This window comes from Gouania willdenowi, chromosome 24, assembly GCF_900634775.1.
Source record: "Gouania willdenowi chromosome 24, fGouWil2.1, whole genome shotgun sequence".
Taxonomy (NCBI): domain Eukaryota; kingdom Metazoa; phylum Chordata; class Actinopteri; order Blenniiformes; family Gobiesocidae; genus Gouania; species Gouania willdenowi.
Window position 1 is genome coordinate 6,569,622 of NC_041066.1, and position 13,689 is coordinate 6,583,310.

Consider the following 13,689-nt stretch of genomic DNA (forward strand, 5'->3'; position numbering starts at 1 on the left):
CATTATACACTTTTCTGGCGTAACTTTCTAATATATTATCCTCCTTTCGTCTCCTACATTGGGATGTCCGATCATGGAGCGAAGGAAGTGAGTGATCCCTGTGTAAACAATGCCTGTGGCTGCTCTGGTGATAAAACAAGTCAACATATCCGCTCCAGACATATTAGAAGTAGCTCCAACACACATCCTTGTGTTGTCCGGTCCAATAAATGAAAAGGATATTAAATAAAATGTGAGAAAAGCTCCTAAAATGTATATAGGAAAATCAAAGAGACGCTGCCCTAGAATCAACATCACAAGAATGAAAGTGGTCAGAAAATAACTTTTTAAGGTATTTTTGAATGATTGTGCATGTCTTTTGTTTATTAGAAATATATTTAACACCCTTGATGACTAGTGCATTTTCCCCTTGAAGCTTCTCTCCACATTTTGCTTCTTCTTTCCTTTCTTTGAAATGTTTTTGCTTTTTTTTCCCTTTGGACTAATCTCATGGCACTATGGATTATGGATAGGCTTTGTTTGTATGTAGTCCATCCTGAAACTATAACCCACTGCTGATGCCAACCCTTTCTTTCTCACTTTCTTTTCTATTGTGCTATTTTTTATTCTTTATCCATTCTCCTTCTCTTACTTGTCATTTCCCCTTCTTTCATTCTTCCACCTTTTGTTTCTCAATGTTTATTATAATGGTTTTGTCTTCTTTCATTTTCCTACAAGTCGTTTACTTTCATCTCTTGTTTTCTTTCCCTAAATTGAAAAATCCACCCCCTCCCTTTGTACTCATTTCTCATTCCCGCCCTTCCTAATTTCTCCATTTCCTCTCATCCCTCGCTCTCTTTTTACTTCCTAGATGTTTGGTTTCATTTCTGGCCCTTTCTGCCTCAGAGCCATTTGTTCCTCGCCCATTTCTATCTCCCTTTCAATAACAGCGTCATTAGCATTTTCTAGCCGAGTGGGGCTATATTGAAAACGCTGAACGAGTTTGTTTCTGTGGTAATTAGCTGTAACGAGGAACACTGGAAACGACTTGACTCGTTTAGAGGTAACTTCCTCTTCTACTGATTAAAGTTCCCATTTTCAACACGTAAGGCAACCACCCGAGGGGAACACGGAGCTTAAAGATGTTTCTTTTTTTAGTTGGATGTCCTCACTGGTGGGTTTGTGTGTTTCTATGATTTGTTTTGTTTTATTGTGTGTACATAATGAAATGTTTCTGCTTTCTGAGAGAAGGCAGAAAAGTAGACTCCTCAACGTAACAAAAAAAGGCACCAAAAAAGGAGCAAGAGTGAAAAACTGTTGGACATAACAGTGACTCAGCAAACAGTCAGACTGTGTTTGAAATGGCAACTAACGTACTATACACTACAAACTGTATATGATTGATTGATTGATTATACTTTATTAATCCCAAAGGGGAATTCAGTTTCAGTTACATCTCAACCAAGAAACATGAAGACACAATCACATATAACATGGAGGGACAGGAATAGGAGAACTGTGGAGTAGAGGTTAGATGTCGGGCCCAAAAAATCCAGCCCGAACCAATCCAGGCCCACGGTCATAAAGCCCGACCCATTAGCTTAAATTGTAGGCCTGAGCCTGAAACAAACCCGACGTAAATGATTATTTTATTGAACGTATTGCTGCCGGTAGATTGGTAGTGAGGTGCCTCGCGAAGGGGAAAAGGGAGGGGGTGCGTGAACAGGCACCGCAGCTCTGCCCGAAAGGTATTGTAATGACGTGACTCGAGCCGTTATCACAGTTTTACAGGCTTTAAAGGGGACATGTCATGCTAAATCCACTTTTTTAGCCCTTAAATGCATTTTGTTGTATATTTAGAGTGCTTAGAAGTACAGAAAAAAATCAAATTAGTCTCTTCAGGTGCTCCGTAGATATCTTTATATTCTGTTTTGCTCATATTTTTCAATCTGTTTTGATTTTTCTATTCTCTATTACGTTTTTTGAACTATTACATCACAGTATTTGCAGCGGAACTGCCAAATTAGTACATCAACTCCAGGTCCAACACTTCGAGCAATCCGCCATTTTTATTTGTCGCTTTTATTTTGTAGTCCAAGCTCAAGGATGCCGAAGTTACGAGAGGATAAGTCAAAATGTTCGGTTGTTGGATGTAGTAACCCACACGCTTCATTACACCGTCTCCCAGCATCAGAACCTTTTCGAAGTGCCTGGTTGAGTTTTATTTTTCACGGAAATGTACCCACATCTGTGGGTAAGGTCATTTTTGTGTGCGCGCAGCACTTCAAGGATGACTGCTTCTGCAACCTCCGCCAGTATAAAGAAGGATTTGCCAAAAGGTTCAATTCCTTCTATATTGGAGACGACGAACAGAGCACTTCGGTAAGCTGTAAATAACGCTAAAAAGTGTGATGATAAGACGTCCCTGTCATTGTTTTGTTAGCATTAGCAGTTGCACCGTCTTCAGACTTCATACGTTAGTGCTGTGTGCTCGTTTTAGATCCTTGATGATATGGCCTACGTGATTTAATTTAAGTCTAAAGTTTTCATTAGTCATTTCATTTTGCCGTTTTTGTCTTTGAAAAAGACTGTATTAAAATGCATTTCGTGATGTTAGCTTGGCGCTAGCATTAGCTCGGTGCTTGTGTTAGCTCACTTGTTAGGGTTCATCTCGCTCCGCCGGGTCCGACTCTGGCTCGAACATGTCAGGCTGGATGGACAAGTCTTCTGTTGTTGACATTTTGTAAATAACCTCTGAATAAAAAGTTTATGCGCTGCTACATAGCCGTATCTCTTCTATCAAACTACAAAAATGGCCGAGCAGGATGGAGTTGAACTGAGTGTCACCTGAAGAGGGGACGGGGTATGAAGTGTCTCATTTGCATTTAAAGAGACCGTACCAAAACGAGTTGCTCTCAGAGGCACATCAGAAAAGGGGTAGAAAAGGGGCCTGTGGAGCTATAATAATGAGGAATTCAGACCCAAGCATTGCAGTTCCACTTTATATCGACCACAACTGTATGATTTATATGTAAAAAGGAAGGATTTAAAACCATGATTTGTCCCCTTTAATGGAGGTTGTAGTAACACGCCAAAAATAAACAATCAAACACACAAACAACCGTCTAATTGTTTGCTCTTTTCCCCGCTTACGCCCGCCCTTTCCCCAGCCTCCCAGCCAATCAACACTCAGAACACATGTAAACAAAGACACACATTGGCAGAGAAAGCTGCACGTAACCATGATGCCTTCTCGGCCATGGGAAATCTCAGCATCAGTTAACCACTGAATACACACAAGTGGAACATAACCAGAACATAGAACCCAGTCTGTTACAGCATTGCAGACCAGACCGGGCAGCACGTGCGTGGAGCGCAGACCTGACTGAAGCACACAATCATATTGTTTCCTGCACCCCAGCAGCAAGTGAGGAATGAGCAAAATCAGCAAATAATATTCAGTGAATGTGAACGCTGAACAACAAAATGCAACACAACGACGTCAATATCCTGTCCCACTACTAGCAGAAATCACTTTAGAAATGATACCACAACCATATAGAGAAATGTAGCCCGACCCCGGCCCGACAGCTGAGTGGGAAAATGCGGCCCGGGTATACATCTGGGTATTTGTTGCATACGTAATCTTTTCATACAATCTAAATTGAACGCACTACATAATTTTCAAACTTAGTATGAGTAGTACTAGTACGTTAGTATGCCATTTCAACACTCTGCACTAAGAGTTCCACTGAGACTTGAACCTGGAAACTTTAAATAATAAAGCATAAAACAGATCCAAAGAGCTGCAGAAACAACAGAAGGTCATACTGAAATAGAATATACTGTAATCTATACCAACCAACAAATGCATGTAAATAAATCCAAATGTCACACAGATCCCAAATCATAACATATCTAATGTTCAAATTGTCCTTTTTACAACTCAGTTGAAGTTATCCAATCAAACTAAACTGAACGTTAGTGGCTCTTCGGTAGATGATTTATATTGCAGCTTCTACATGTTGGAGTTAAAGAGGGATTGAAAGCCAATGAAGTCCAACATTACTTTTGCGTGTGTATGTATGTGTGTGTGGTAGAACTGTCAGGACAACACTGAGGGCGATCACTGTCAGCGCTGCGCTCCAGGATTCTACGGTGTGGTTCAAGGATTTCTTGATGATTGTAAACCCTGTGCCTGCCCTCTTCTGCATCCAGACAATAAGTAAGTATTCCTCATTTCTTCTTTTTTTCACTTCTGTTGTGTTTGTTTTTTGATTATTTGTTTTTTAAAAAAAAAAAATATCCTCAAACCAGTTTCAGCCCTACCTGTGCAGCGGAGGGATACGATGACTACCGATGTACGTCCTGTCCTGAGGGATACGAGGGCAAATACTGTGAGAGGTCAGACACACACACAGTGCATTCATAGTGACAACTGATAGTTGTTGTTAAAGCATTGAGATTGTAGAATGTGATGAGTCATTCCATGAAACTATTTTAATAACTAAAATCAGTGTATTTTATGTAGAAAAAAAACATCACTAAACATCACACAGTTGCACCTAAAGTAGTTTTAGACACATCAACTATTCACTGAATTTGTTAAGAATACATTTGTGAATTGAATGTGAACTTTAATAGAAGTTTCAATTGAATTCAATTTCAATTCAACAAATCTCCTTTTACTGCACGTTCAACTCTTTTCTTGAAAACCCACAAAAATCTCGCAGAAAGTCCCACAAATTACATTTAGAATTTTAAAAGAAGTAGTTGCAACATCATAGGATCAAAAAGTAACATCACTATTAACCTTGGCCAATACAGACTTTGCTAAAAAAAAAACAAGCAAACAAACAAACAAAAACAACTCGAGTTTAATATTCAATTCCATACTTTTCAGTTTCAGAGCCATATGATTATTGCCTCGTCTTATTACGAATAAAACCTCATTAGTAATAAACCCCAGAATAATGAATACATTAGACCAAGTTTAATGTGAAGAGTTTTCCAATAAAAAAAATTAAATTTAGAGGTCAAAAATGTAAAGCATGTTTGGAAGAGTGATATAATTCGTTTTTCTGCTTCTATTAAACTGTCTTCCTCTCACGCAGGTGTGCCACAGGTTACCACGGTAACCCGCGGATGCCCGGCGGCGGCTGTGAGGAGTGTAAGTGCCCCCCGTGGGGGGCGTTGCCCGGACCCTGTGACCCTGTCACCGGCCAGTGTCGTTGCCGGGGCGGCGTGACAGGGTTGTTGTGTGACCAGTGCATGGAAAGGCATGTGTGTGGACCATCTGGAATCACCTGTAAGACTAACACACACACACACACGCACACACACACGCGCACACACACACACACACACACACACACACACACACTGCCCAACACACATAGAGCTGTATTGATAACATGTTTTTGTGATGATATTTTTTTATTTTGTGATTGCTGAATGATGCAATTCATTGTGATTCTTCACCATTTTTTTTTTCTTTTTTAAACAATATTGTTATTGAGCACATTTTTTTTATACGAAGAGTACGTTTATAAACAAAGACAAATATATAAACAAAAAAACAAAAAAAACAATGAAACAGCACAACAATTACACATCTTAAAACACCTTGTTGTTCAAGAAAATTCAATAATTGTTTTCATACACATTCAAATTTCTCTGCTTCACCTCGGACGATGTGAGTTTCTCCACCACAATACAGGATGCCATCTTTCTCACCCATACGTATATCCATTTTTCTCCATGATAAAGTGATCATCCTCCCGGCCTGCAGAAGTCCAAAGTTAATTTTAGTCAATTGTTTTGAATTGACTTTAAAGTTTTCTGGGTATACAGTAAACCTAAAACATACATTTTGGTTCTGGGAGGCACTTGTGTGAACAATTTATATTTATATATCTCTTACTTTTGAGTTCCTTTCACACAGAGACACTTAATGCAGGTATCTGGAATGCCAGGGGGCCGTTCTCTACCATCTTATTATTGTCTCATTCACCTCTGCTGCTGCTGCGCCCATTCAGGGATTGTTAATGTACAAATATGTTGTAATGTTGAGGATCAGACTGCAGCAGCGGATACGTAAGGTCTCCATAAATCTCACATGAGGTACAGCACAACAATTTCTAAACCAAAAAACTGCTGAGGCTCTCAGAAAAATCATGAAATGGGTCAATTTTGAAGTAATTTCAAATTGTTTGTATAGTTATTGTAAATTATAACAATATAATAATTCTGTTAACTGAAGACATGGACTAGTTTTAAAGCCTTTTCTACTAATACACTACAGTTACAAACAGATGATTCAGATGAAAATAAGAATACATTTATTTATAGAGCGATTTCAATCAAGTGCTGTACATCAATCACAGTGCTGTACATCAAATAGGACATCCATTAAACATATAAAATAATTATTTTAAAAAATGTTAAAGACATACATAAAAACATGAATTTTCAGGACTTATACGTAACAGTGTACAAATAGCTTTTTTTTTGCTTTGCCTTAAAAACATCAGTGGAGGGAACCAGCCTAATTTTAGCATTGGAGCACTGAACAATCAGTGTTCCTAAGTATAATCATGTAAATAGGCAAAGGTTACCCTACATCCACAGTAGTTATTAGAATAGATCCACAATGCCTGAAGTATTCACACACACCCTGACTGACGTCGTCTCCTGATGTGATATTTTTCTTTTTTTTTTTTTTCTCTTATTTTTTGTTAAATGCAAATGACGAGTCACAACCCTTTTCTCCTCATGTTGCCATAGGAGACAAGACATGGCAGAAGTCAGATTAAAGCCATTTAGAGAATAATTTCAATGTCATTTGGAGCTAATTTAAACGTAATATCAGTGTAATGGCAAAGCCAATTCAGTTCCATTAGCATTTCCAAAGGTAAGTGTGCGTTTGCGTGTGTGTGTGTGGCTAACAAGCTAGAAAAGACAGAGGATGGGGTGAAATTGCTGCTGTCAAACCTGTGAGGAAATTGCTTGCTCAGGTCTTTATGTGTTCAGACACAAAGCGTGTGTTCATAAATTGGCCGTGCGAGTGCTGCAATGCACGTGGACATCACAACGCTGGCCTCTATAATCACAGGTTCTGCTGGTCCACACAGAGTGCAGTCATCAGGAAGAAGCTCACTTGTTCAACACTGATTGCATGCTCAGCTGCGATGGCGCTCTGGTCGTTACTGGTCACAAGCAGTCCAACAGCGTCCGTCCACTGGTTTGAATGAGCGAAGCATGGGCTAGATTTACATCGGTTTTTATTTAGTGTTATTTTGTCTTTTGATAAAACCAGAATGTATATTAGTGACGCTCAATAAATCAATCATTTCTAAAGTTTGAGTTTACAGAGGAGTTGTAGAACAAAGGTGTTAAACTGAACACTGCTCGCCAGAGCCTCCGCTTTGGCCGTCGGGAGGATTTTGTTAGTATTCTTAAATTTAGTTTTAATCACAAACTGTTTGTCAGAACTCTGTCTTTTATTAAAAAAAAAAAAAAAAAAAGAGGGAGAAATATCTTACATTACATAAAAAAATTTCAAAAAATGTTTTAGGACTCCTGAAGTTACTAATATGCGACGTTTTAGACATTTTTTGAGCATAAAAATCCAAACTTAATTGCAAAAATATTGAAATTACTAATTTACCCAAAACCAAAACACACCCCCCGCCCCTCCACCCCCAAGAAAAAAGTAAATAAATCTGTACTCTTTCTACTCCCGCCCTTTTGCGATTAAATGAGGTTGTATGCGCCCCGCTGGAGTAAAATATACCTTTATTGATCCCAAGAAGGGAAATTCAATTGTTGCAGCAAAACAATACTAAATAGCAGACAGTAAGAAACAAAAATAAATACCTACATATATAATAGTGTAAACAAGTAGAGGATTTTGCTGATTACAATCATAGTTTAGTGATATGTGCATTCTTTAATGGGTGTCCTAGAGTCTTAGTTTCCTCATAAGATCTGAAATAGTGAGCTAACGTCACAGCTCATTGCTTTGGGGGGGTTCAGCAGGGTGTATCAGACGTTCACTCTGTACATTGGAAAAGAGTTGATTGGTTCCTAAAGCTGCACTTTCTCAGCTTTCCTACCGTGCTCCAAAAACAAACTATATAAACAGATTAAGCTACAATTACTTTAAGTGTTTAGGAGCATTTATGTCTACTTTCTATGATTATTTTCAAAACATGGTTTTATAATCTTTATTATGAAAAATGAGACCAATGTTTAAACAACATGTGACATATTTGTTGCTCACATCTTCAGCTTTGTCCCTTACCAACATTTTTATTATTGTAATCAAGAATTTGACCTTATTTTGAAAGTGTTTCCAGTGTTTTTTTCTCAACCATGACAGTTTTGTTTCACTGCTGCTGTTTTTTTTTTATTATAATTTTTATATGTCCCACATTTTGCCCTATTATCCTATGTTAGTATTTATTTTTGTTCTTACGTCTGCTCTTATATTGTGTTGCTGCAAAGGTGAATTTCCCCTCTTTGAATCAATAAAAGTGTATTCTATTCTAATGTTAAAAATATAGAGCTAATTTAATTCTAATCGATTCAGAGGTAGGAAAATTCCATTATCTCGGCCAAACCAACAACAAAGTAGGCAAAAAGAAACCATGGCTTTCTTTTGACAAATAACTTGTTGTGTAGGTATCAAAATAACCTCATGAATAGATTTCCAAAGTTTGTTGAATCTAAGCCTGAATCATCCCAACAAAGCCCCGTCCATAAGCGCGCATAGACCCTCGCCAAGCAAACATTTTGAAAAAAACCCTTAGACGTTGAGAAACCCGTTCAGTTCTTGCCAAATGTTGGTGGAGACGGGCAAACAGCCAGAGCCGACTGTAATGAAGGTGAGGCTTTTATAAGCCATCACAACTAGTTCCTGTGTAGTACGAGACGTTTTCACATGGAGCCCAAGTCAGCGAGAAGCGCCTTTCATCAGCAGCTATTTACTCGCACTCTCTTGAAACTGTTGATCGGGGTTTGTGTGTTTGCGTGAACACACGGCTCGGTTTGTGTGTTTGTGAGTTTTGTCAGACATTGATAGAGCAGAAACGCCTCGTATTTTATTTAATTCCTCTTTGATTTCCCATGTCAGAATTTTTAATTGGTGCTATAAATCAGCCTTGGGCTGCGGAGGAAAAAACAGAATCACACAGACACACAGTGAACAGAAAGTGTGTGCGCTTGGTTAGTGAATTCCCCGGTGTGTGCACGTGGGCGTGTGCACGTGTGTGTGTGTGTGTGTGTGTGTGTGTGTGTGTGTGTGTGTGTGTGTGTGTGTGTGTGTGTGTGTGTGTGTGTGTGTGTGTGTGTGTGTGTGTGTGTGTGTGTGTGTGTGTGTGTGTGCGTGCGTGCGTGCGTGCGTGCGTGCGTGCGTGCGTGCGTGCGTGCGTGCGTGCGTGCGTGCGTGCGTGCGTGCGTGCGTGCGTGCGTGCGTGCTCGCTCTCATAAGAAATGCTTTGACCCTTTCTGCTGGATTAAATTAAGATAATGCATGGTCAGGTGTGTTCATTAAAAACACACACACACATGCACGCGCACACACATGCACACAGCTCATATCTGACTGTTTTTATTCACGTCTCCAGCCTGTGATGACGAATGCTCTGGTCTGCTAATCAGTGACATGGACCGTTTGTATCGCATCATCACTGATGTCACTCTGACCACGCCCCTACCACCTCCCTATAAGGTGTTGTATCGCTTCGAGAACATGACGGATGAACTCAAGGTAAAAAAAACAAACATTCAAACAGTTCCTAGCATTGTTTGCAGTTGATTTGCTTGAACTTATAGCTTTAATTTACTTGTATTTTTGTTTTGTTTTGGGGGTTTTTTTGGGAGGGGGGAGCAACTTTTTATGTCACTTTCATGTATTTGAACATTCTTAAAACAGGTAATTAAATTGGAATTAAATGGTTAACAGCATCACATTTTCCTTTAGTATATGGGTCAATGACGTGACACCTAAATATTATGTCCAACTGCATTTCTTTTTGTTAAAAAAGGTTAAAATGCATAAAAAGATCCTAAATACTGTATGTATCAACTTAGTATATATGTGCTCATTTTGATTTATTTTTATTGTTTCTTACTAAATTATTACTGTAATTTATTCTGTAATTCAAAGTGTCAAAATATCATGTGGTGCCATTGTCTGGCCATGACTGCTGTTTTGAAAATAATCTTTAAAATTACTCTAAATCTATCAACATTTATTTTCTGCCTAATTTTAATGATATTATAGTCCTGTATGAGATTTCAAAGTATTTCTATATTTATTTTCATCATAATATTCATGCAAACTTTACCCGATGATGCCCATTATATTAAATATCATGCATTTAAATCCTTTGACCCATAACTTTATTCATATCAGATTGAAAAATGATTTTCTATTTTGAATTGTCTTCATACATGTTAATTGTAAATAAAAACACAGATACATTAAACAGTTATCGTGTCAACCAACTATAATTAAAGATAGTAGTGGCTACATTGATATTTGTTGAATAGATGCACATTTGTGTTTATAGACGAGGTTTAACGTATAGAGATGTTTTTATATTAATGCTTGTTAAACCTTACAGTTCCTGAAACGTTTGTTATTGATAACATTTACAATACAGTGTTATTATCTATTATACTAGTTTACATTAGATCAAATAACCTTAGTGAATGGTCAATTTAGATGTGATCTCCTCCGAGGTTAAACTGCTTTATTACAACATGATATTTGTTGTTTGCTAATTTTTTCTCCAATGATAAAAACAAGTTTTTGGCTCCAGTTTGAGACCAAAGATCCTCAAAATAAGCACCACAGTTGTTAAGTTATAAACTTTTTATTTAGAAATCCTTGAAGATGACGAAACATTTTCAAAACGAAAATACTTTAAATATCAAGACTAACTGTATATGTAAAAAAAAAAAAAAAAAACGTCTTCATTAAAACATGTTTGTATTCCAGTCAGTGAATTTTTCTGCTTTTGCGTCTTGGTTCATAAGACATAGAAGACATTCTTTTATTCATGGTGTAAACCAAATCCCTTTGAGGGAAGGAGAAACCACACAGAATTCACTTCCAAAATCAATGCTCGTTTCATTTGATTATCAAAATACCGACTGTGAGTTTGCTTTCAAGCTCCAAGTTTATTCATATATTCCTGCCATTACAAAACTATAAATACTCATGTTTACCTTTTTATTCCATCTGTATTTTTTATTAAATTCTTTTCTGCAGCTCTACACCAGGCGTTTCAAAAGCCTCGCCCTGGGCCAAAATGTGTCAGACATTTCTCTCCATAATTCCTTCATCTCTCTATTTTTTTCTCCTGTAGCACATGCTGTCGCCTCAGAAAGCTCCTGAGAGATTACTACAACTGGCTGACTCTAATCTGGGATCACTGGTCGTTGAGATGGACCAGCTACACAGCAGGGTATGAACCCCAAAGGAATGTTTTTTCTTTGACCCGACTCTCCGTCACTGTCTGCCTTCCTTCCCATCGGTGTTTTTCTTTCATGCTTTTTTCCTGCCTGCAATCAATGATATACAGCACTAGTAAGCCTGGACACACTGGATAGACTGAAAGGGATGCTGTTCATTTAGGATCCTATTCTCCAGTCTGGACTTAAGCACTTTTTTACGCACCTGCAGTTACGCGCCTCTCTCCTGCACGTATTCTCTGGTCCAGGTTCCTGACACGCCAACTGTACGTAAATCAATCAGAAGTGCGTTGTCTGTGAATGAAGGCGGTCTGAAGCAAAGGAGGCGGACTGGGCCATGATGTCATTATTTTTGGGTTGTCTAGAAATCACGGAACATGGAGTTTTCCCAACACTTGTAAATGTCATTAAAATCCGTGAAAATGATGAAGCACACTTTTAATTTGAAAAGCCTTCATTGATAAACAATGTAACAAGTTGATTTGATCAGATAATTGCAGGGTGAAGATTGGACACATTTTTCTGTCTGAGCCACAGTTAAAATCTCTTTTTCCCCTCATATTAACGCCTGACGTCTGTCAGAGTTTCATTTACCGAGCTGCAGCAGCCGACACGCGCACCGCGGCACATACACATCAGCTCCACGACGCACCCCCTTCCAGGACAAGGAGTGGACGGCAGTAGCACAGATTGAATATTATTAAATGTAACATTTTATTGCGTCTACAACTGGTAAATGTGAACATATTAGAAATGCTGATGGTCAATCCTTTGGCGTGCTTGTGTGACTCCACCCCACCCCGTGACAGTGTGACAGTATCAGTTTGGTTAGATTCTTTCTGGGAGTCTCTTCTGTACCGTTATGAGTGCGTGTGGTTTCAAATGTAACTAAGTCCATACTTCTGGTGCAACATAATGTTTCACCTTATCGGGGCGCTACACTTATTCCAGGTTCAGAAGCACGTAAGAGGAAAACAACTTAAGCAGACGGGAGAATGCGCATGAGTCCAGATTTGAATGGGAACGCCCACATTTCAGGGCCGCTCCACCCAGAGTGCGTAGTGGGGATGGAGGGCTGCAGTGACTGACTTACAGGGGGAGAATAGCGCGCAGCCTAAAACAGCTCTGCTGTGCTGCTTTTCTGACTTATGCATGGGAGAATAGAGGCTTTAGTTTTTATCAAGAACATCTTAACTAGAGGGACATATTCCTACACAATGCATTCTTCCGTTTTCATTGGGTTTTAATAACACTGTATATTTAACTCTACATCCACTTATTCTTTAAAATGTTGACACTTTGCCACTATAATATAATGGCGTTGAAAACTGTCAATGCCAAGCAAGACAAATGTATTCATATAGAGAATTTCATGCACAAAGCAATTCACTGTGCTCTACTTGATTAAAAGATGCAACAGAAAATATTAGACAGGGTTACAAATCTACAATACAAACATTAAATCAACAATATAATGAAAACCCTCTCAGTCATACGTGGTAGAAAAAAAGCTGCTTTTAACTTGGATTTTAAAATGTAATGTGCCATGGCAAATCCAGGAACAAGTCATATGAGAGAAAGGGAGAAAAAGGACAAGTTATAATGAAGAAAGCACTCCATGCTTCAAATAAGGTTAAACTTTGTAAACTTCAAACAGCTATTGACATGCATTGCTGTGGGTTGGGTTAATGCAAATCCACATCCTTTGTTTCTGTCCCCTCAGCCTCCTGCTCTTCAGGATCTTTGAGGACCATGTTCTCCCTTGTGTATATTAGAGAGTGACAACATTCAAATGGTCATAACGTTTTCAAATATTATTTGCCCCCTGGCCGACACGTTCCTGGTATTCTCATGGCCCATCACAAATGTTCACTGAGTCGCTCGTTGACTTCAGCTCTGCTGGCAGTTTGTTCCACTTCTTTGCAGCATAACAACTAAAAGCAGCATCACCTTGTTTGCTGTGAACTTTGGGCTTCACTATCTGACCTGTGCCCATAGATCTGAGAGATACCTGACTAACATCTCACTGATGTATTCTGGACCAAACCCATTCACAGATTTATACACCAGCAGCAGAACTTTAAAGTCTATTCTGAGGCTGACTGGGAGCCAGTGTAAAGACTTTAAAACTGGACTAATGTGTTCTAACCTCTTTGTTCTGGTTAAGACCCGAGCTGCAGCGTTCTGAACCAGCTGTAGCTGTTTGATGCTCTTTCTGAGTCATTA

At 38.8% G+C, this 13,689-nt stretch overlaps 1 protein-coding gene across 9 annotated transcripts in view; it reads left to right on the forward strand.

Annotated features, from left to right (window-relative positions):
• Positions 1 to 13,689, forward strand: part of lama2 (laminin, alpha 2) — a 294,429-nt gene that overhangs the window by 206,829 nt on the left and 73,911 nt on the right. For 7 of the 9 annotated variants that reach the window (XM_028440103.1, XM_028440104.1, XM_028440097.1 and 4 more), the window contains 5 exons: positions 4,080 to 4,204; positions 4,297 to 4,383; positions 5,094 to 5,287; positions 9,609 to 9,751; positions 11,358 to 11,456. In XM_028440103.1, the coding sequence (XP_028295904.1) occupies positions 4,080 to 4,204; positions 4,297 to 4,383; positions 5,094 to 5,287; positions 9,609 to 9,751; positions 11,358 to 11,456 (648 nt within the window). The remainder of the gene's footprint in view (positions 1 to 4,079; positions 4,205 to 4,296; positions 4,384 to 5,093; positions 5,288 to 9,608; positions 9,752 to 11,357; positions 11,457 to 13,689) is intronic. The other 2 variants (XM_028440100.1, XM_028440099.1) reach the window with 1 other exon arrangement.